We start from the raw sequence: 25,341 nt of genomic DNA on the forward strand, positions 1-25,341 counted from the left end.
TTAACATGTTGGTTTCATATGGTTTTGAAAGACCTTTTATAATTTGAAAGAAATGTTTCAATTTAATGATTTGTGGTGTATCCATCAAGTATAAAGTAATTTAAATATATTGACATGATACACATGATGGCTTGTTTAGCATGTATATGTGTAGCAATTATTCATTCATGAACATCATTAAGTTTTTGGGGAGTTGCATGGTGCACCATATTACATTTTACAACCTAAACAATAGATTGACAAACAGAGAGATAAACATAAACCACAACAAAGCAGCAGTAACAAGTACTTCAAGTTGAATTATCTGAAACAATCAATAAACAGACAATCACAATCAATAAAAACAGACTCATAGAACTCGTTTATTGTAGTAAAAAAACAACTTTTAGTGCCAAAAACCATATATTCACAAAAATGTCAGAAAGTGCAAGTCAGTCAAATGTAAAGTAATTTCAGTGCGAAAATGGAACAACTTTTTTAAGCAGCTTAGTGTCTTCCTTGGCAAATATCGATTAACTATTGAATTGTATAGTGAATGATATTTTTGTAAAAAAATATTGCGTATTGTAAGAATGTGTCAAAGTGATCTTATTCGTGAATCTTGAAGACGAAGGTGTTCAAAAACTCCATATGGAATGCAGTCATTCCACAGCCTAATGAGGGAGAAGAAAAAACGATTATTAATATGATAAAAAAAAAGATTATTTGCATATCATTAAAAAGCATTTAGGTTGCGTAATGATGATTAACAATGGACGTAATGTATAATCTTAGTGACTATAGTCAGATCTGTCTGTCCACCTGACTGTGCTGGCAAACTAGATTTGTAAGATCTAATTCAAATAACTTAAATGTGGTGCTTAGTCTTGAGATGCTAGTATCTGATACAAGAAAAATGTTATGCGAGTAAAAGTTCATGTACTGACCTATCAGACCACTACATTAAAATAGGCCACAAATTATGTTAAAGATTAGAGACTCACTCCAAAGACTTCATTCCAGTGCACTTTTTCAGAGCAGCACTGAGCTTTGTAGCTCCGATGTCTGTGAACTTGTTGAACTTGACACTGAAAGTAAATAACAAGAAATGCATCTATATAATATAATATATAATAAAATTATATTTCTTACATTTTATTTTAAGAGAAAAAAGAGAAACCTAATGTCAAAAAAGAGAGACTGAGATACGTAAATTACCGAAATGAAATAGTTTTTTCTTGTTGTATAAATCTATTTAGGAGGATTTAACTCAGTTTAGACAAGTACTTACTCCAAGTCCTGCAGGACTTTCATTTCTGGTAAAACCAAAGCCAGGTGTTCCGCTCCACTGTCAGCAATCGCATTTCCATAGAGACTAGAAGTGAGGAAAGTGGAATAATTGTGTTAAAACGGTGAGGTTTTTATAAACATTTCCAAAAGTCTGCTTTTATTTAATAAATATAAAGCCATCTCCATACCTGAGGGTCTGTAGAGAAGGGATGGATGGCAGAGCTTTAGCCAGTTTCTCCACCCCGGCATCTCCAATGAAGTTTTGAGACAGACTGAAAGAAGGTGGAAAGAAGACCTCAGTTCAATTGTTACACAGTTCCTTTAAAAGTTATAATTGTGTGGAAAATGGATTCTTCCAGACAATACATGCATTACATTTAAGGGAATAAATGTTTTAAAACTTACTTTAGCAATTTCAGACATTTCAAAAAATTTAAAACGCCTGATAGCTTCTCAGCTCCAGAGTCTCCTATTTGGTTTTTCTCAATACTGAAAGACAAAAAAAAAAAAAAAAAGTCAATTTTAAAATCTCAATCACACTAAAAGACTTCTTTCTGATTCCAAATAAAGTCATGGAACCATATGATATACTCACTCCAGATGTTGGAGAGAATGCAGAGAAGGCAGAACCTCTATCAGTTTAGGGAAAACTTCTGGACCGTTCTGAACTCCAAGCCTACAATACAGAACACCACCCGATATAATCAACATTGAATGGACAAAAGGATAAACAGGAAAACACAAGCAGGGGCTGGTGGGTATTAGCAGAAAAAGATAAAAGTGAGATTTGCTTACTCAAATTCTAGTCTCTGAAGATGCAGGAGGGCTGGCACACCTTTATCCAGCGCAGACACAAATTCACTAAAAATACAGCCATACTCCTTAGCAACATTATTTTATTCCACAATTTGAATTGAAAAACATAGACAAACAACTATAGTCATTGGACAAACTAGTATCAAACGCAAATTTGATGCTGTACCTCATTGGTAACTTCTTCTCTCTGTGAATTCGGACAAGGTCAGGTAGGCTCTCTATGTGATAACCTTGTGTTGCCTTGAATGGGTTCAAGGTGAATTTCTCGATGGCTTTTTTCAGATTCAATTCATCATTGCTTTGGTGCAAGTCCTCCCATAAGCCAATGGTGTCTGCTGTATGTGCCCTAATGGAAAAACAAATACAGTAGATAATAAATATAAATGAAAACCTTTTGCTTAAAGCACTAGATCACTCCAAACTGAAAATTCTGTCATTTACTCATCCTCATGTTGTTCCAAACATCTATGATTCTACGGAACACAAAGGCAGAACAGTTGTTTTCCATGCAATTAAAATGAACTTCAAAAAGGTCTTCTAAAAGGATATTAAGTATCATAAAACTGGTCAATAAAACAATTCTTTGTTCATTGTTAGTGGCAATCTTGACGTCTGCCTTAGCTTTCATTGGCATGTTAGTGAATAAAGACTAATCATAACTAATCCATCTGATTAGTCATGAGCAAATTATTCACAACAGTTTTGTGAATCAGAACAAATTACTTAAAAGAATGATTCATTCAGGAATTTCAGATTCGTTAACACTTATTATTTTGAGTCATTTGACCTCCAAAACTGGTCTGATTAGTTGAAGACTAATTCAGTTCTCTAGTTCAACTCACGGACTCAATGATATGCTTGCATCGGCTATCAGTGAATAACTTATTGAAACTTAATCTGATCATTCAATCAGTCTGATTATTACTTTTGTTTGACTTGGAATAGAGAGCATGAATCATACAGACTACTTTTATGGTACTTTGACATCCTGTTTGAAGCTCCAGTTTCCTGTCATTGTAATTGTATGGGAATTAAAATAATCTTTTTTGTATTAAAATTTCTCTTTTTTTGTATTTCACAGAAGAAAAAAATTCATACAGGACATGAGGGTGAATAAATGATGACAATTTTCATTTTTAGGTGAACTATTCTCTTAGCAATGCACAATGTCTTACCAGAATGACTTTATACATTTGAGTCCCACAAGCTCTTTCAGGCCACTGATGGGAATACATGTATCTTGCAGGTTAATGGAGAAGGTCCGCTTCATTGCGCCGGCATGTTGAAGGAGATGGCATATGACGTACACGTCTGAAGGGCAAAGCTGTGCCCCACAGAACGACAGATTGTCAGGCAGGCTTTTTAACAGCAGTTTGGCAAATTTGTCTCCGTTGGTCTCATAAACACAATGAAACAGTTCTAATAACCTGGCAGGAACCAAATTATTAGGCTTCATGCTCTTCAGATGGGCTTCAACAGCCTTTCTTTTGGCCTTTATGTTGACACTGCTGTCCAGGATGCTGACTCTATCAGGTGTCTTCTGGAAGATCAATCCCGTGACGAACCTCTGCAGCAAGTCCTGCGACTCTCCCTGAACCTTTCGTTTCTTCTGCTGGACTATGCTGTTTGCCACCACCATTTTTTCATTCACCTGTTTGGATTGCACCAAGTGCAAAGCACTCAGGAGGTTCTGAGTGAAGAGGTCTGCAAAGTGGTTTTCTTGTCGCTCAGATGTTTCGTAGGATACAAGTATGCCACTTTTAAGGCCGCAGTCTAGCAGCTCTGTTGAACTGGCAGAGTTTACACATGTATTGTGATTCTTGAATCCCTCCCATGCCATTTTGCACAATTGTGGGATGTCTGGCTGTTTCCTCTTACATAATGAGCGGTTTCCAAGCGTAGCCTGTTGCAGATACTTGGAGGTCACTCTTTGGTACAAGTCTGTGAGGGTTGAAGGCAAATCATCACTGCGGCTGTCTTGGTTCTCAAGCAGGTAGCAGGTAGTCCAACAAAGTAACGGGTTCGAGCATAAACTGAATATGTAGCTTTGATTCTTAATCTTTTTTAGTGCACTCTCTTTGAGGGAAGCATCCTCAAAATATTTTGATGTGTACAACTCAATGTCTTCAGGAGAGAAGCCACATAGCTCCAAAAGGCTGTCGATTTTTCGCAGCACCTGATTTAAAACGTCTTTAGGCCTTGTGGCGATGAGAATTGTGCACCCCGAGAGGATTTCCTTTTGGAACAAACCCGAAAATAGCTGTTTGATGGTGTATTTAGTGTTGGTGGGTGATTTAGCAGGGCACTGAAGAAGCCCTTCAAAGTCTTTTATGTGATCAAAGCTGTCAAAGATAATGAGAACTTCATCAGGACAGGACAGAATGTGATTGAACACAGAGTCTGAGTCCTCACAGCGAGGAGACATAGACAAATCCAACAGTAAACCTTTCAAGCTGTAGTTAGATTGTGTGAAGTCTAAAATTTTACAGTTCAGCAAAAAAACAAACTGAAATTGAGGCAGGCTGCCGCTCGCCCAGTCCAAACATAAACGCTGAATGAATGTGGTTTTTCCCACTCCGGCTTTTCCGAGAAGAGCGACAGACTGTTTTGGTTTTGAATCACCGTTATGAAATAACTGACTTCTGTCCAGCTTTGCTTTCTTTCGCTCTGAATCACTGAGGACTACCAGTTCCTTCTCCAGACACTTGTTTGCATTCTTGCCAGATTTGATAAGTAGTTTCCTCTGGGTCACATCCACATCCACATAATGTGATTCCATTGCCAGTCCCCCACGCATAGTGCAGCAGACATCTCTCATGCGGGACTTTATGTGATGTATGTATTCTTTAACACATTCTGTAAAACAAACATTTATCATGCTTCCCATAGTCCAATAAAGTCATGATGAAAATGGAAGAATGATTAAAATGGTTTCTTACCTGGTGCTTCTGGGCGGATTTTACTTTCGGTTTTGGAAGGTGGGGAATCAGTGTTCTTTTGTGGGTTTCCTTCTGTAATTAGCAAAACAAGCAGTTAATTCTATAACTATTATTTCCTTTGTCAACAAAACAGAACAGAACTGTTAGTACATACAGAGACATGCCATATGTTTTTTTCTTTTCTTTTTTTTAATTCTTATTGTAAAAATTCAACACTTTCTCTCTTACAAGGAATATTTATTTTACTCAAAAAATTAAGCTTGGAGTAAAGCAATCTCATCCTCTCTACTCTTTCTGATAGCATAACCTAATAATCGTTCGACATAATGCTTATTTAGCTGATAAGGTGTTAACACTCTTGTGTCAGCTCCAAAATAAATAGAAACCTACAGTCAATGGGATAACACACAGTTTGTGTAAAGCAATGTAATTACAAATGGTCTTGTTTGCTCTACTAAAAGGTGCACAATGTAATTTTTTCCTCATTAAAAGAAAACATTTACATGTAGAAATTAATAGTACTTCTTAATAACACCTTCACCTTAGTAACAAATTCACCTGTTTTTGTTGTAAAATATTTAACACCTTAAAGTTAAAAAAAAAATTAAATAAAATTTTAAATAAAAATTATGTTTACTTACAAGAGAAAAGTTCTCTTCTATTCTATTCTAAAAAAGTTATTTTCTATTCCACATTGAGCAGGTCACCTCATGTGACTGACATATTAAGATCATATGACTGAATCTGAATCATATGATCTGAAAATTACTCTATCGCATTTTGAACACCTACTCTAAAAGTCTTACAAAATCTGGAAAAAAAGAGTCAGAGTGTGTGTAATCCAGAATAATTATTTAACAGTGATGTGTTTTTTCCCATTCATAGAATGGTTTGCCCCTATGTGTAAATCTATTTTTTGTGCTCACAAAAAAATTGTGATGGAAATAATATGAGGTGTGTGTAAAAAGCTACATTTCAGTGCTTTTCAAGAGAACACAAAGTTTCTCGGGGAACGCAATAGTTTTAGGAGCGAACGCAAAGTTGTCAGTGGAAAACAATATTTTGCTGGAGAACAAATTTTGATGTGGGAACGCAATACTCTGCGAGAGAACGCAATACTTTTGCAAGCGAAAGCAAAAGCATTGAAATATAATTTAATTATATATATTATTTATATATAATTGAAATATAATTCCCCCATCACATTTTCCCTTCCATACAAATCTGTAATTTTTTTTTTTTTTTTCTGACTGGTGATGCTAGGGCTGCAGAAATTACACGCTATAACCCCGGAGGCACTGATATTACCAGAATGTCTCTATCAAAATAAAACATGATTTTTTAAATCAAAATTGTCATTTTAAAATAAGATTTAAAGGGGAGCTATTATGCTCCATTTTACAAGATGTAAAATAAGTCTCTGATGTCACCAGAGTGTGTATTTGAAGTTTTAGCTCAAAATACCACACAGATAATTTTTATAGCATGTTAAAATTGCCACTTTTTGGGGTTGGGTTAAAAAACACGCCGTTTCAGTGTGTGCCCTTTAAATGCAAATGAGCTGCTGCGCTCTGCTCAAGAGGGCGGAGCTTCAAGAGTTCGTTCTTCCCTGTCAGGATTCAGTCAGGATGCACTATAATGTCAGAAACTGCGAATATATGCTGCATAGAGATAGAACAGGTATAGTTTAGTTTAGTTTAATTATGGTTATAACTTATATTGTCTTCTTGTTTTTGTCCACTATATTTGTACAAGCCAGTTTACCGATGAGTTTTATAACGTTTATTGTACTTCACACAAAATATGAAGCATCTGTTTTCACTCTAGAAAATCACTGTAAGAGCTTAATAAAACAGTGCAAGTGTGCATTAAAATATTATCCATAAACTCTCTCTCCCTTGCATTATCATCAACATACATAGCGAAGTACACAGAAACACTCATTATAACTAACCGTAAACAAATATATAAAGACCTTATGCCTTTTTGGGTGGTGCTTAATATACTGGTAAACTTTATATCCATAAATCAACTCCGATGAACTGTAATAAAGTGCTCTCACCTTCATTACTGCCGTATCCAGTATCACTCTGGAGACTGTAATCATGAACAGTTTACTGATCTATCCTTAAGTAACATAATTTTAACACAACCTCTGTTTTGTATTGTCCCTTTGTATTGACATTAATTCACAAAGCAGTCCGGTGTGAAATGATTCGCGCAGACATAAACTAATTTTGATAGAGTTGAGGGAGCATTTTCTACGAAAACAAAATTAATCCACCTCGCCTTCAACGGCTCAGATTTCAGGAGTAAATGTAGAGAGCTATGTGGATTAATCCATCCAGCTACAGAACACCTAAAACCCTTGGGAGACATTGTCGTCAGTGCAGCAATGGCGGACTGTGTACAACTCGCTGTGATCTTGCTCAGGGCGGTTCTATGTTAAAACGGCAGTGTCTGTCAACATTCATGGGCGGGGCCTGTGGCTAATGTGACGTCATATTGCCAAGGATCTGGAAACGGCTTGTTCGGAGACACTGCTTATGAATTATGGGGATTTAAAAAAAGGAGTGGTTGAACTTTTATCATTATAGGGTGGTTGTGTACACACACTGCCAACACACATTTATGTCCAAACACCATGCAAAAGTGAATTTTGCATAATAGGTCCCCTTTAATTGATAAAAATAAATGACCTAAAGACTTTTTTTGTTTACATTTAGATTTAGTTTATCTTCTTTATCTACACATATTCGCTGTCCAAAGTCCAAACCCTGAACTCACCTTTTGTAGGGGAGAGCGTGTCTACAGATACTGATGGTAAACTCTTGCATGCACGGTCTGAGGATGAGCCGACTGGGAGTACTGAAACCGTGAGCTCCGGTGGGGCAACTGTGCCATCAGCTGGAAAAAGAAAGAATCTGTTACCACACACCACAGTATTGCTAAAACCAGGAATACCATGTCTGCATAACAAATGTAACTCAATGTCCAATCAAAAAATAGCCCAAAACTACCACAATGACCCTCTCCCAAATATCAAAACTCAAAATATGTCACTCCAATACCTAAAATACACATTTTAATATGTATACAAATGTATAAAATACAAATCGCTATATAGTAGTCAAATCAAGTCAACCTTTATTTATGTAGCGCTTTTTACAATGCCGATTGTTTCAAAGCAGCTATACAGTGATAGCAGGAAAATGATGTAACAAAGTTTGTTTGTTTTGGCTGTACAGCAGCTCTAGAAGAATATAGTGTCATTGTCCAGCTTAAGTAAGTTCAGTATTAATTCATTTCCGTAGTAAAAATCATTAGTTTTTAACTTAGTTCATTTATCTATACAGCAGCTCTGGAGAAAACAGTGATGTCATTATCCAGATCAGTTCTATTCGCATACAATGGTGTCAATGCAGGCAGAACAGTAATATTGTTGAATATTAAGTGTAGTAATCATAAAGTCTGTTTTTATAGAGGAGCTCACATAAGCTCATCTCACATAAGCTCATCATCATAAGTTCCATATCAGTAGCCCTCGCTCACAAAACTCATCATCTAGCATAGTTTTCATTGGTAGAATGGCTAATGGCTAATATATTTTAATACAAGCATCAGTCAAATGCAGTTTATGCAAGTTTATATTTTTACCTGCATCAACAGTCTAAAAGTATAGCCCAACTCCAGAGGAAAACTGCAGACTTGACAACCCTGCCTAAGAGGCTTAATTATCCATGAATGAGACACCTTTTTTTTTTTTTTTTTTTTTACTTACCAGGTGAAAGAGGAAGTATCTGAGTGCCTGGACTCACATGTTGGGGCGACACTGCATAGATTGGATGTGCAATTAGAGATATAGTGTAAAAGAACAAATACAAAGTAAAAGAACATGCAGGCACATGCAGCTGTTTGATAATGCATTTAGTTGACTCACCAAGCACATACGTGGGCCATGTCGGAACCACAGTGCCGATCAGAGGCGGCGTAAAAGGGCAGATGCTGAACTGTAGTGCTGAACCACCTGAGAGTTTCAAATACTCATAGTCAGTGGTCAAAGCAGAGGCCTAGTTTCTTGAAATGCATATACAGTATGAAGGAAAAAATGCAAAACTCACCACTAGAGGGCAGAGGAGGGGGACTGAATGGAATACGTAAAATATTTTGGAATGTGTTTGAGCTCAACTGGAAACTTCCCTGGGATGTAATGGTGGGCGTCTTCTCACTTGAGGGGCTTTCTGAGCACGTTGTTGCTGCAATAGAGAAATGCTTTCGGTTTACAACATTATGTTTCACTTGTTGTTTCATTAGCCTAAGAGCTACAGTTATCAGAAATATGTTTCCTTCCTTTTATTAATAAGTAGACAGTTCTAAACACGTTTTATATATATATATATATATATATATATATATATATATATATATATATATATATATACAAAGTATTACTTAAAACAGAAGTAAAAACAAAATGTTAGGCCTATATGTTTAGGAGTTAAATAATCCAACACTTCTAGTTCTGACCATTAAACAACTTAACATGCTTGTATCAGTGCTACATTGTGTTTTAGTTACCTTTTTTGTTGCGTTTGTACAAGGGTTTGCCATCAGTATCTTTGTGGGTTTTGTTTGAAGGTGCATCAACTATCAATGGAAGAAATAACTCTTACTTACTGAATTCAGTACAGATCTTTTATGAGAGAACATATTAAAGAAAATAACATTACCTTTTCGCTTTCTTGACCTTTTGTTTGTCAAATTGTCTTGGCCTATTACTTGGTCAGGTTGTGTGCAAGTTGTGTCTGTGTCAACTGTTGTTTGTAAAGCAGATGTGAAAGACATTACAAAAATTATTTAACTTTACTTTTGAATAAAACAGTGTGATGCAAATGCATTAACAAACAGTCATTGGTTCCCCTTCATTTCCAAAAAAAAAAAAAAAAAAAAAAAAGATTGAAAAATATAATTCAATTCAAATAATATTATGTTAGGGAGTCTTACTTATAAAACTGAGGTTATCAAGGAAGTTGGGATCTGCAAAGACACAAGGAAGTAAATTATTCATAGCCTTCATGATTGACATACCATGCTTCATGCTTTTATGTAACGAATTACACAATTAAGTTAAAAAGGGCAATGAGTGAAACTGACCAATAGCTTCTTCGGTTTCTTCCAGAATGGACTCAATATATTTTGAGAGGACATTGTCTTTGAAAATAAAAGGTAAATATCATTAGAAAACTCAAATGCCAAATAAAGGGCTACATTTGTTTACCAAGTTAAAATACCTGTACTTCTATTACTCACCAGGTAAGAGTTCAGACATTGGGTCTGAGACAATATCTTGCAATTCAGCATCTGTTGTAACACAGTGACACATTATATTACATATCTTTTAAATCAGGACATAAATATAATAATATATGCCGTTACAAGTTTCTGAGGTAAAACGCGTCTTAGTAGCGTGGACGCGCAAGATGCTGTGGAGCGCGCGCGCGCGCCTTCGTTGAGAAAATAAATAACTCGATGGGAAAAGCCCTTTTCTGCTATATAAATATTTGTCTGAAAATTCAAATTCAAATTTTATTTTCTTTTGCACGTGTTACATAAATGACTAGTTTTATAGAACAAATAAGTTTACAAGTTAATAAGTTAACAAATAGGCTAAGTTACGACGCAAAACGCAGTGCAAATATAAAACTATATAATAGGCTAAAATAAAATATTTGTACTTTACCTGTTTCACAGATATAGTCCATGTTTAATGAGAATTATGAATCCATTAGGCTATATTAATGTGAAGCAAAACAGCTTTATAGCGCACGACGTGTCCTCAGATTACACGGGTGAGGCATTGTCTGGCAAACACCAAAACAGGCTGCACTTTCTTTGCATGCTTTTACTTTCAGTATCTCACAGGAGGCTGGTTTGGTTAGGCACAGAACAAGCTCACCTTCCTTGGTCGTTTAGCAAACACACGAAGGACATTCATAGCTACTGCGTGCATGCTATTTTTTCAACTTTTCTGAGTTGATGATGGAGATGATGATAATATAATGTTTATAATGGAGATGAGGTTGATAATGTTTACTGAATTATTTTACGGTCATGTGTTTTACCCTTATGGTGGCCTTTACACTTTTAAGTCATAATGTGACCTTCCATTGTACCAACTGTGTTAATATTAGTACATTTTACAGTAACAAACATGTTCAAAGCTCATATAGGTTGATATTAACAATTATACATTATGTAATTTAATGACATACAGTAAAGAACTATAAAATCTAAAGCTTGTTTGTTAATAAGCTGAAAAAACTAAATCACTCTAGCCTATATTGATATGTTTTCTGAGCCTGGCACTGATATGTGGAAATGCTCCACCCTGGAGTGGCAGGTATTTTCCATTGTCAGTTGTGACCTTTTCTCTCTCTCTCTCTCTCTCTCTCTCACACACACACACACACCTGTTTATACCTTTGTTTTCGAAAACCTATTGAATATCTGTGGAAAAACAACAAACAACAACAACAAAAACCCTCTGCAAATCCTGCCATTTACAGTGAAGTTCCCAGCTCCAAAACAAAAGATACTAAATCAAACATCTCATGCCACCCTCCTTCTAAAATGAAACGAAAGCACAATGATCACAGACTGGTATAACAGGTACTTTGCCTTCGTTTTAGTGTCAGTACTGCCCATAAAAGAAACTGTCTCGCAGACTGGTTTGCTGGTGACACCACATCTTACCTAATTTACAATATAACAATCAACTCATATTGTATACTGAGGAAGGGCGTCTACAATTGGAAGTTACAGTGGCTTCTATTGGGCTGAACCAGACATCTTTCTGTGTTCTTCTGCTTTTTAATCAGCGATCTCCATGGAAGAATAAAAATCCATGTCCATGCCACACATAACTGCGTGCTTATAAAGCAACGCTGTATCTGTGAGAGATCTAGTTACAGGTGCATCCTGTCAAGCAGTAGTAGGCCTACTGCCCTGTGGGCGTGGCAAGACATATCATAGCAATATTAACCATGTAATGGACACTATATAGAACCTTAAAGTGTTCTGTCGGGTGCTTCATATATTGAACCTTTTAGGGGTCATTTTATGTAGGGTGACAAAACGTCCTGTTTTCCCAGGACATGTCCTGTTTTCACATACTGTCCTGGCTGTCCTGGTTGTTTTTTATAAAGTGATGAAAATGTCCTGGTTTTCATGGTTTTTTATTGGGCCATTAAATTGACCAGTGTTACGAGATTTTCGGTTTCTGAGATTTTCGGTTTCCGAAGATGGAGCATTAATATAAATGAGTTTCGCAGACATGCGCGATTGCACGTGCAACTGAGAATATTAGTTCACATTGTATCTCAAGACATTAGTGGATTATTCCATAAAGGTAACTATATTCTCAGCGTCGCGGCTGACTTATGCCTAAACTACAGTTGTTTACTACTTCTAGGTAACAGTTTATAATGTTTTCATTAGTATGCATGATTTGTGCAGTCGTCTGTAACTGAATAACAGATACTTCGTGTAACAGCAGAGCAACCTTCAGCTATCATCTCTATGAGTTCAGCTCGTTGTGCTCTTCCTTTGTACCTTGTGATGTAACAGCTGATAGGCCTATATACATTTCTTTATAACTTTCATGCTTATTTGTTAAGCAACAAAAAACTGCTAGGAAAGATCAGCTCTACAGCAAAATATAGATGAGCAAACAAGGAGGATGAGGAAGAAAGACAGGATGAAGAGGAAAATGAGGATGAAGAAGAAAACTAAAGATTTTTTTTTGTTAGTTTTTGTAAGTTTGTGAGAGCTATTTTTGTTAAATTTGGATTGCTAATATAGCAGAGGTATTTTTAGTTAGGCTATTTATTTTTCTAATACAGAAGAGACATTATTTCTATCATTATTTCATTCATTATTTTTGAAACTTGTCATAATAAAACATGTTGAGTAACCTCTGAGAAGCCTATCTGAATTTGTGTCTTTGGTTATGGATAGTATTTTGTAATATAACAATTTTCTATCCATACAGAGGAGGCATACTTTAAATGTATTGAAACTATAAGGCATCTTTGAGTAAACTTGAAAAAATGACATAACTCATTAAACATGAAAGTATTACACAATCATTTAAAATGTTTTTCCTTAAATTTAGACAAGAACCCTAAGGTTATATTTAGAACCCCGATTTCTTATCTTTTTTGTTGGAGTGTGAATGTGGTCAGTATTTACATGTACATTCGTCAGCTTCAATGCAGAATAGCTTCCTGTAGTATTGTTTTGTTTATTCACACCTTTCTGTTGCAAAGCTACTGTAGTGTTTCATTCTTTGTGCATAGGGTTATTCCTCATATAGTAAATGATTAAGAAATTTCCCCTCAAGTTCTCAAAACTTAAGACATTTGATGCATTTAATACAGTCTTTGCATCAGCAAAACTGATGTAGGAATTCTTTCGGCGCGCGGCGCGACTCTCACATTGCATTATGGGTATTCCCTAGCCGCTGAGTGTACAAAGAGTACCTCAGGGATGACGTGTTTTTATTGGCCAACCCGGAAGTTAGCGGCGCACGGGTTCCCTCGATTGAAAGCCTATGCATTTTTCCCATAGACTTTTGGAAAATCGCAGAAAATAAGCTCTGTGTTTAACAAAGGGTTATGACACTTACACGTTTTGTCTATCAAGATAATCTTTACAAGTTAAAACAACATTTACACATTTTGAAGCCTAAATAAAGTCGTCAGATATAAAAAGCTAACAGTAGGCTATAAACGGACTACAGCACACCATGGTCGCGGATCAACGTCGTCACCACCAAGCTTCCTCAAACTTTATTTAAAAACAACTTTATTTAAAAACATGCTCGCTGATTATGATCTGTGCTGTTATGAATACTTATCCACTTTTTCATGAGAAATGCTGTCCAAATGTCCTGTTTGTCATGATGACGTCTAAAGTCCCCGCCAAAGGAAGTAGTTCCTTTCAGCAACTTGTTAGCAACCGCCGTTTTTAAGACACAATAAAGGTTAAAAAAATCACAAGCGGGTTATAACTGGTGTGTTTTATGTCATAGATCAAAACGTGAAAGTGTATACTCAAAAAGTTTCGGCGCAGCGCCACCTTGTGGTCAAAATTTATAACAAAATGTACAAAAATATTAATAACTTTTGACTATATTAACCGATTGTAATGAAACTGGTCTCAGTAGATTCCTTGGGTCATGCTGAGAACATAGATATCAAATTTGCCATAGTCGGCTGAACTTCCTGTCCGCCATATTGTTTTTCTTTAAAAACCTACTTTTTCAAACTCCTCCTAGACCATTGCTCTGATTTTCACCGATATCAAATCGATACATCAAACCGTTTTCATATACCGGAGCAATGATGCAAAACCCACTCTTGACGCTGTATCTCTGCAATGCTTTTACATATTGACACCAAACTTTGCAAGTGTCATTGTCACCTCACTCTGACCATACCACAACAATTTGGACACAGCGCCACCCTTTGGTTGAAAGTGATGAACCAGTAAATCCTCATTTTTGATCATTTTTCAGCCGTGTTGGCTTGCTTCTTGCACTGTAAAAAAAATCCTGTTGTTTCTACGGAAAAATACCGGCAGCTGTGGTTACCAGAACAATACTGTAAAAATGACATCAAACCGTAAACATACTTACGGAGTTACATGTGAATTTTACATTTTAAATATGTATATTTAACATTGGATTTCAGTACACTGTAAAAAAAATCCCAGTAAAATTTACGGTAAAATAACATATTTCATCAACTGATATAATGTTAATTTACCAACCTAATGAAGTACTAATATCTGTTTTGTATCTTTATAATACACTGACAGTCACCAAACACAGTGGTGATAAGAGTCACATGATGAATCAAAGTTCATCACAAGCAGCTTTTCCACAAGCTGAGGAGGACAATACTAATATATAGAAGGTGCACACAGTGTCATTCACACACACACTAAACACCATCATGGTAACATGCATGAAATTTTAAAAATGCAATAAACATTAATTTAACAACATTAGATGTAACATAAAACCCTAATGTACATAACTGATTAGAAAAAAATGAGAAAAACTAAGAAGAAACAGAGTTATTTCAACAAAAATATATCAAATGTGAAGTGTCACGCAGGGAATTGTGGGAATGTCAATTTACGGTTTTTCACTGTAAATTTTACAATGAATTGTTATTTTTCACTTTCAAAAACTGTGAATTTAACGGTATTTTACCGTAAAATTACATTAAATGTACCGTTAGATCTATTACAGTTATTCACCGTATATAGTACGGAAACTTTCTGTAAACCAATTAACAGTTTTTCACCGCAGCATTTTTACAGTCTTTTACTGTTAAAATCACGGTAATTTTTTACAGTGTGTGCCGTTTTTGTGCTTGGCCCCGTAATTGCTGTTTGCAGCTATATTTTCTATTAATGTTTTATTTTATTTTTTTCTGGTTCTTTGTTTTAATCTGTTTTATGTGATCTTACTACTCTTATGATGCTGTTTCTCTTGTGAAGCACTTTGGTCAGTCTTGTGGCTGTTTTAAATGTGCTATATAAATAAAGTAAACTTGAAACTTAAGTTGTTTCAAGGCAAGTAGAAAGAACTATTGCAATCTTTTTTTAATACATGGGGAAATATACTTTTGTTTCATGTAGTTACAGGGTATGACATTATGGGATGTAAATTAAAGTGGTGCTTGTTACACTATTGTTTCATATAGTTACAGGGTAGGTAATAAAAAAAAAAATGCAAACAATTTGATATCACTGACTCTGAAAAACAACCTATTTCAAAACATTTAAATTTACAACACTTCTTATTCATTTCTCTTGCTTGGCTTCCTCCTCTTGTTCCTCTTCTTCTTTTTCTTTCTTTCCACTGATGAATCTTAAGAGGGAATCCCATGTCATTTGCTATTCTGTATTAAAAGAAAATACAGTAGACCTGGAAATGTGCTCACCGTTTACTCATCTTTTACCCTCATGTCATCTAAGATGTATACAACTTTCCTTCTTAAGATGAACACAAACAAAGGTTTTTAGAAAAACAAATAATCTCTGGGAACGCTTTATAATGCAAGCTCATGTGTTCCTTAAAGTCGAAGCATCAAACAGCACATACAGCAATAACTACTGTAATCCATATGACCCCAATGGATGAATCAATGTCTTTTGAATTGAAACGATACGTATTTGTACGAAAAATACCAAATATTTTAAAATTTTAAACTTTCGACCAACTGTCACCTGCGTGTGCATGAGAGGGTTGAGAGTTCATGCTTGACGAAACTTGAAGCGCGACATAAGCGTGCCGAGAAACTCACACGGATGTCGGATGCCGTCCGTTTTTTTTATTTTTTATTAATGCTCACAACAAAATACACAGAATAACAATGATAATGAGAAACAAACAAGACAGAATAACAGAGACGGCAGTTCTTCTCGCACAAGTTTCACATGAATCTCCCGCGAGAACGTCATGAAAGCTTCACGTTGAGATCTTCAGCTGTAACATTGAATTCTTCATACATGCAGTTTTTATGAGCCGAGCTCATGTTAATGTACATGAATAGTTATAAACAGCAGGAGTGTTTCAGGGAACTGCAAGGAATAAAACAGGAATGCAATAATTTACAAATCTCATAAACTTATATTTTATTCACAATAGAATATAGATGACATATCAGATGTTGAAAGTGAGACATTTTGAAATGTCATGCCAAATATTGGCTCATTTTGGATTTCATGAGAGCTACGCATTCCAAAAAAGTTGGGACAGGTAGCAAGAAGAGGCCGGAAAAGTTAAATGTACATATAAGGAACAGCTGGAGGACCAATTTGCAACTTATTAGGTCGATTGGCAACATGATTGGGTATAAAGAGAGTCATAATGTCATACTCAGGCATTTTCTCTGGGCCAAGGCTCATTTAAAATGGACTGTGGCAAAGTGGAAAACTGTTCTGTGGTCAGATTAATCAAAATTTGAAGTTCTTTTTGGAAAACTGGGACGCCATGTCATCCGGACTAAAGAGGACAAGGACAACCCAAGTTGTTATCAGCGCTCAGTTCAGAAGCCTGCATCTCTGATGGTATGGGGTTGCATGAGTGTGTGTGGCATGGGCAGCTTACACATCTGGAAAGGCACCATCAATGCTGAAAGGTATATGCAAGTTCTAGAACAACATATGCTCCCATCCAGACGTCGTCTCTTTCAGGAAAGACCTTGCATTTTCCAACATGACAATGCCAGACCACATACTGCATCAATTACAACATCATGGCTGCATAGAAGAAGGATCCGGGTACTGAAATGGCCAGACTGCAGTCCAGATCTTTCACCCATAGAAAACATTTGGCGCATCATAAAGAGGAAGATGCGACAAAGAAGACCTAAGACAACTGAGCAACTAGAAGCCTGTATTAGACAAGAATGGGACAACATTCCTATTCCTAAACTCTCCTCAGTCCCCAGACGTTTGCAGACTGTTATAAAAAGAATAGGGGATGCCACACAACTTTTTTGACATGTGTTGATGCCATGAAATTTAAAAACTTATTTTTCCCTTAAAATGATACATTTTCTCAGTTTAAACATCTGATATGTCATCTATGTTGTATTCTGAATAAAATATTGAAATTTGAAACTTCCACATCATTGCATTCTGTTTTTATTCACAATTTGTACAGTGTCCCAACATTTTTGGAATTGGGTTTGTACATGAAACAAGAGTGTAACAAGCACCACTTTAATTTACATCCCATAATGTCATACCCTGTAACTACATGAAACAAAAGTATATTTCCCCATGTATTAAAAAAAGATTGCATTAGTTCTTTCTACTTGCCTTGAAACAACTTAATGAGTGCACATTCTCGCTAAATTGCTCCCAAATGTAAGATTGCTGTCTATCATAATAACAGTATAAGTACCCCTTAGTTCTAAAATACTTACAGTATAAATAATTTGTTATTTTCCTGGTTGTCACCCCTTTATTCCCAAGACTTTACATATTCTTCCCCTATACTTACACACTGTAAAAAAGAACTGTTGGTTTAACTTAAAAAAGTAAGTTAGCTGGTTGCCTTAAAATTTTGAGTTCATTGAAATTAAAAATTTGAGTTAATACAATGAAGGCGATTGGTTTAATCAACAGAAACATTATATAATAATCATCAGAAACAGAAATATTATCTTATCTGAACCACATTATTAATTAAGTTGATTTGACAAAAGAAAAAATGTTGTGATAACAAATCATGAAAATATTTTTTTTACAGTGCACATACTATAGGTACACTATAATTATCAAAAGTTATGCTGTAAATTTGTTGTAATTACGCAGTACTTTCCGGGCTGTAATCTAAAGCATTAACGTAAATTTTCCATGGCAGGGTTATATGTGTAAAAGAAGACCACATTTACATTACATGCTTAACCTTCAACAGCACAGCGTCGCCCTCAGGCAACGGAAAGTTTTCTGAAGCCCCATGTTTAGTACATTTTTCTTTAAATGATAACAGCCAATTATAAAGGTCGAGAAAGTACCAAAGAACAGTCCAGTAAGGTGTGGGAGTCACTATCAAGCACCATTTATAGGTAGGAAGTCCTGTTCTGACACATGGTCACAGGAGCACATGGTGTGAGAAGAAGGCAATATTATTTGCTTTAGTAACCTTATTTAAAATGACATGAACTGTATATAACAAATATGTGTGTGTGTGTGTGTGTGTGTGTGTGTGTGTGTGTGTGTGTGTGTGTGTGTGTGTGTGTGTGTGTGTGTGTGTGTGTGTGTATGAATGTGTAGAGAAGCCTTTTGTCAGGTTTTATGAAGTTTTTTTTTTCGTTGCCTCAGGGCAACGTTGTACGATACAGGGTACTTTTCGAGGATGTTTTGGACAATACCTCACATTGGCCATAATGTGTTATAAGAAGGGAAGATGCAGGGTTCCTGGGTGCGCAGGAACACCCAAAGTGATGTGCAAAAATTGTAACTTACATCTCTGTTTCACAGTAGAGAAGAACTGCTTTTTGAAGTTTCGTACGGAGTGAAATCTTATTACATGTAGTACATTATATGGCATAGCACACTACATGATACAAACCAATGCATGTATCAAATTCAATATATCAAGTGTTTTTCCCTTTTTACTTAATGATTTCTTGACATTTTTTTTTTTTTAAATGTGATTTTGATGATAAATTTCTCTACGATTCTGTACCATTGTTGCACAACGTTGCCCTCAGGCAACAAAAAATATTTTGGGGTGGGGGGGGTTTTAATATTTTGTAATACACATTAAAAATACATATTGATTTTTTTTGTCTTAGTATTGGTCATGAATTATTACATTTAGCATTTTGTCTAAAAACTTGCAGCTGTGGTGTAAAGTTTGTTAAACTTTAAGGTTTGTTGTAAGTCGTGTCAGCGGCTCAACTATTAAGTTCTTCATCCAAATGCTAATTGCAAATGCAAATAAGACTCTAAAATGCATTAGTAGCACACACAACACGCACACACACACACAAACAAATTTTATATATATACACATATACACACACACACATATATATATATGTATATAAAATCTGTTTATATAATATATAATATTTATATATATTTGTATAAAATATATATACATGAACTGTAACCGTTACACTCCTTTTATTTATATATATACACAGTTGAGAAAACACAAAAACCTGCTGAAGTTTGTTGCTTTAAACTTTTAAGTTTTCTCAACTTTTGATTTTTTACAGTGCATTTATTACTCACCCTCATGTCAGTCCACACCCGTAAGACCTTCGTTCATCTTCAGAACACAAATTAAGATATTGTTGATGAAATCTGATGGCTCAGTGAGGCCTGCATTGACAGCAATGACATTTCCTCTCTCAAGATCCATAAAGGTACTAAAAAATATTTAAAACAGTTCATGCGAGTTCAGTAGTTGTACCTTAATATTATAAAGCAACAAGAATACTTTTTGTGCACCAAAAAAACAAAATAACTTTCCAACAATATAGCCGATTTCAAAACACTGCTTCAGAGCTTTACAAATTAAATCAGTGATTCGGATCTCCTATCAAACATCTAAACTGCTGAAATCACATGACTTTGGCGCTCCGAGTCACTGATTTGATTCGTAAAGCTCCGAAGCAGTGTTTTGAAATCTGTCCATCACTATATTGTTGAAAAGTCGTTATTTTGTTTTTTTTTGGCACACAAAAAGTATTCTCGTCACTTTATAATATTAAGGTTGAACCACTGAACTCACATGAACTGATTTAAATATGTTTTAGTAGCTTTATGGATCTTGAGAGGTACAGTAACATTGCTGTCAATAGAGGCCTCACTGAGCCATCGGTTTTTATTAAAAATATCTTAATTTGTGTTTTGAAGATGAACGAAGTTCTTACGGGTGTAGAACGACATGAGGGTGAGTAATTAATGACATTATTTTCATTTTTGGGTGAACTAACCCTTTAAGAAACACTTTACAATACTAATTGCATGCAGAGTTTATATGAATCATGAAGAACTAACCATTCAGTAATGATTGCAGCATCAACAATAAAGAGTCTATCTTATTAATAGATTAAGTCATATATAAATTGTTATTAGTTAAATGTGCCATCATGGATTAATTCCCTATCAATATCTAGTATCTGGTAAAAGTATAAATAAACGTGTTAATTACCATAATGGGCCAAAGCCATATTGTTGCAAAGGGGCATTGTTCAGCAGATTCGGCAGCGGGAGAGAGAGAGAGGAGGAGTTTCCTGTTTCCAACCGATAAACTGAGCTGATGTTATTTTGACTGACACAAAGAGAATGTTAATGGAAGTGTGGAAAGCAAAAGTTTATTTGAGTTACTGGGGAAAAAATTAGGCTACTGAATGCACAAGCTTCAGTCAGCTGACCCTGTCTTCGTCCTTCCTTATCACAAACCTTGCGACACATGTAGGGTGAATTAAGGGTGATTGGGACATAAGGTAAAATGGGACAGTATAACTATACAGAATTTATTTTCTCTTAAAAACTTTTTTTTTGCTGAGCCTTAGCTGTGAGGCCACATAATTAAAATGGGATACCCTTATTGGTGTGACATCATGTAGATGGGCAGGGCAGGTGTCAGACAGGAAGTTGACCATGAAATGCATGAACTGAGGAAAATGACATTAGGTGGGTTTGACATTGGCTGCGGCTGGATGCAACCAATCGACGAGAGTAATCATGCGTCGAGTCAGAGGTCACTCTTCTGCCACAAATCGATGCGTTTGGCCATCTGCCGGAAGCTAGTTATTGTAGTTGGTAAAGTTTTAAATATGGAAATTTTTCTTACAAATACCCATCGCTTTGCTTCAGAAGGCCTTTATTAACCCACTGGAGCCATATGGATTATTTTTATGATGGATGAATTCACGTTTTGGGCTTCAAAATCACACCCCCTATTCACTACCATTATAAAGCTTGGAAGAGCCAGGATTATTTTTATCTCTGATTGTGTTCGTCTGAAAGAGAATCAAGGTCATAAACACCTAGGATGGCTGAGGGTGAGTAAATCATGAGACAATTTTTGGGTGAACTATCCCTTTAAAGGATTAGTCCACTTTTAAATACACTTTTCCTGATAAATTTACTCACCCCCATGTCATCCAAGATGTTCATGTCTTTCTTTCGTCAGTCGAAAAGAAATGAAGTTTTTTGAGGAAAACATTCCAGGATTTTTCTCCTTACAGTGGATTTCAGTGGCTACCAACAGATTGAAGGTCAAAATTACAGTTTCAGTGCAGCTTCAAAGGGCTTTAAATGATACCAGATGAGTAATAAGGGACTTATCTAGCGAATCGATCGGTCATTTTTGAAAAAAATACAACCGTTTATGCTTTATAAACAAAATATCGCCTTGAACGTACTTTCCGCTTCCGCATTCTTCATACCGCTTACGCTGAATGTCCTACGCCTTCCCTATTCTACTTACGGAATGAACGCGGTGCCAGTTTCGTTTTTTTCCGTAACTTGAATAGGGAAGGCGTAGGACATTCAGCGTAAGCGGTATGAAGAATGCGGAAGCGGAAAGTACGTTCAAGGCGATATTTTGTTTATAAAGCATAAACGGTTGTATTTTTTTCGAAAATGACCGATCGATTCGCCAGATAAGTCCCTTATTCCTCGTCTGGTATCGTTTAAAGCCCTTGAAGCTGCACTGAAACTGTAATTTTGACCTTCAATCTGTTGGTAGCCATTGAAATCCACTGTAAGGAGAAAAATCCTGGAATGTTTTCCTCAAAAATCTTCATTTCTTTTCGACTGACGAAAGAAAGACATGAACATCTTGGATGACATGGGGGTGACTAAATTTATCAGGAAAAGTGTATTTAAAAGTGGACTAATCCTTTAATGGCCAATATTAAAATTATATAGTATTTTGTATAATTAAACAAAAAAGCAATAAAAAAACTAAAATCAATCAAGTGAATATAGGCATCACAGTATTATAATGTAAAGTATGAAAAATGGATATTCAATTTGAGATTACCTAAAGACTACATTTAAGAGTGTTAAATTAAGTGAGTGTTACATTCATGTAAAAAATTGGAAGAAAATTGCTGTTTTCAGTCAAACAGACAACTTTACATAGCATCTTTCAAACAAATTCAAAGTGCTTTACACGTGTAAACAAGTGACTGACAAAAAAAAAATGAAAGTGCAAAAAATGAAAATAACACAAAGTGTTTACAATAACACAGTAAAATGTTAGAATATAGTGAAATAAGAATAATAAATAATGAGTTATTGATAAAGCAAAATAATGCATGCACCGGAAGTTATGGTGGCCACTGAGACTGAATGTGGAAGCGTGATTTGAGTCCATTATTTATCATGCCAATAAAGCACACAGAGAAAGAGACAGATCTATGCAAAGAGAGAGAGAGAGACAGAAGTGGTGGTGGGGTGGGACTACCTGTCTGGAATGGTAAAGCAGCCAGTGAATGCCAGAGTTTATTTTCTTTCGGCCGTCACCGACTGAGCTTTAACACAAGCCTCATTCATGTGACCAACACACGTTTACATAGTCATACTGACACACCTCGACACTGACCAACGCTTTTCACCGCTCACAGGGAATGTATTCACACGAATACACAACCCCTCTCTTCTTCTGCAGCGTCAACCGCTCGCCCTGACGACTCCTGCTCAACCACCGTCTTCTCCAATCATCAAGTTAAATATTTAGTTCACTTTGAAATGAAAATGACCCCAAGCTTTACTCACCCTCAAGCCATCCAAAGGTGTATATGACTTTCTTCTTTCTGATGAACAAGCGCAGAAATAATAATAAATATCCTGATGCATCCGAGCTTTATAATGGCGTAGCGTAAACTTTGTGAACTGCAAGAGTTTTACACTTTCTGCATACGTTGAACTCGGAAGCGGCTTGTGCGGAAGCTAAATATTTTACTTCATAACTTGTTTAATATGGATATTTTTTAACAGCGTGGATATTTTTCTTGCACGCTTTGCTTCAGAAGGCCTTTATTACACCCCCCAGAGCCGTGTGGAGCATGTTTATGATGGATGGAGACACTTTCTTCAGCTTATACGGTTTGTCCACATTCACTGCCATTATAAAGCTCGGATGCGTCAGGATATTTATTAATATAACTCTGATTGTGTTCATCAGAAAGAAGAAAGTCATATACACCTAGGATGGCTTAAGGTAATTTTCATTTTAAAGTGAACTTTAGTAATGAGCCAATAGTCATGTGCCTCAAGAAGTAGAATTATAACATGATTATCTTCGCAAATCATTAGCTATGATTCATTAAAACAGACAACTGGAAGTTAAAATACATGGCTTCGACCCATTATGGTAATTAACACATTAATTTACAGTAGCCTATGTGTTAATACTAGATGTTGAGTATTAACCTAAATTAATCTATGATGACACCATTAATAAGCAATTCATATGACGTAATCTATTAAACAAATAGACTCTTTATTAGTTGCTGATGTTAATGAATGGTTTGAGTCACATTAACTCATGATTATCTGCGCATACAAGCATAAATTAATGCACATTAGTGCACCCGTATTGTAAAGAGTTCTATGGATGTTTAAGGTCCTTCATAGAACTATTAATGCCAATAAAGAAAAAATAATAATAATAATATAATAATTATAAATACACAGAGAACAGACTCAGAAAGTGAAAAAAAAAAAGCATTTAAAGACATTAACTCACCAGAAGGGACCAATTCCTCCTGTTTTTTGAGTGTTGAATCCAGGATGCTTTGGCTGATGTCCCAGTTTTGCCAGAGCGGTAAAGCGAGCCTTCTCGCCAAATCTTCTCCATCATTACAGACGACTTCAAACAAGAGCTGCTCTTCGAGTTCACCATCCTTATAGAGAGACTGGTAATACTGGGTAGAGAAGACGTTGGCCTCGTGCAGCTCACTGAGAAGATCGTGTAGTAATCCAGGGCTAACCTGTAAAGCTTTTCTCACCTGTAACAACACATACTCAAAGGGAACCATGACTGGACAGCAGCTGACAGATACTCTCATTTCAATGCTTTATTTCCTCCTTCCTATGCTAATGCCAAATTATCAGCGCTTTTGTTCCTGGATTAAAAAAAAACAAAAACAAAACAACACCCTCTTGTAAAAACCTCAGCAGATTCCATTTGTCTGCTTCGTACTGCAGGGACAACCAGGTCAGGTGAGGACAGTTTCGCATGTACTTTTTCCACAAGAAAACTAATGTTGCTAATGTGCTGTGCATGGACAAATCAAGAGACCACATCTTAATCTCACTTCTCTTTTTTATTTTACTAGGAATTTATATGGAAGAGATTCAATGTATACATGCCAGATTGCAACACTTACCACTTATATAATACCATGCTTCCACATACCATGTTCCCTTTCTTCTATATACTAAATATATATTTTCTATGCATCCGAGAAATTGCAGGTAGTATAAACTCTTAAGAATAAAGGTTCCAAATAGGGGTTTTCGTAGCGATGCCATAGTAGAACCATTCTGGTTCCCCCAAAGAATCGTTCAGTTTTTTTCTTATTGTAAAGAATATTTTAATATTTTGAAGAACTTTTCCCCTGCAATGGAAAGGTTCCATAGATGTTAAAGTTTTTTTTTTTATAGAACTATCAAGGCCAAGGAGCCTTTATTAGATTATTTGGAGGTAGGAAAGCACCAACGCAAAATATTTGTGTACCATCCGTCTACTGAGGTT

At 35.8% G+C, this 25,341-nt stretch overlaps 1 protein-coding gene across 2 annotated transcripts; it reads right to left on the minus strand.

Annotated features, from left to right (window-relative positions):
* Positions 1 to 338: 338 nt before the first annotated feature.
* Positions 339 to 25,261, minus strand: ciita (class II, major histocompatibility complex, transactivator). Of its 2 annotated transcripts, none has more exons than XM_048202752.1 (20): positions 24,331 to 25,261; positions 10,335 to 10,385; positions 10,179 to 10,235; positions 10,029 to 10,061; positions 9,755 to 9,838; positions 9,603 to 9,671; positions 9,146 to 9,280; positions 8,965 to 9,051; positions 8,806 to 8,856; positions 7,812 to 7,931; positions 5,025 to 5,096; positions 3,261 to 4,941; positions 2,252 to 2,431; positions 2,065 to 2,130; positions 1,865 to 1,945; positions 1,675 to 1,758; positions 1,458 to 1,541; positions 1,271 to 1,354; positions 984 to 1,067; positions 339 to 653 (listed from the first exon to the last, which is right to left on the minus strand). In XM_048202752.1, the coding sequence occupies exons 1-20, from the start codon at positions 24,650 to 24,652 to the stop codon at positions 578 to 580; spliced, it is 3,501 nt and encodes a 1,166-aa protein (XP_048058709.1). In that variant the 5' UTR covers positions 24,653 to 25,261; the 3' UTR covers positions 339 to 577. The 2 variants fall into 2 exon arrangements, with proteins under 2 accessions (XP_048058709.1, XP_048058720.1); XM_048202763.1 differs by lacking the exon at positions 24,331 to 25,261 and adding an exon at positions 10,765 to 12,719.
* Positions 25,262 to 25,341: the final 80 nt, after the last annotated feature.

The sequence above is a fragment of the Megalobrama amblycephala genome, linkage group LG1, assembly GCF_018812025.1.
Source record: "Megalobrama amblycephala isolate DHTTF-2021 linkage group LG1, ASM1881202v1, whole genome shotgun sequence".
In the NCBI taxonomy this organism is placed as follows: domain Eukaryota; kingdom Metazoa; phylum Chordata; class Actinopteri; order Cypriniformes; family Xenocyprididae; genus Megalobrama; species Megalobrama amblycephala.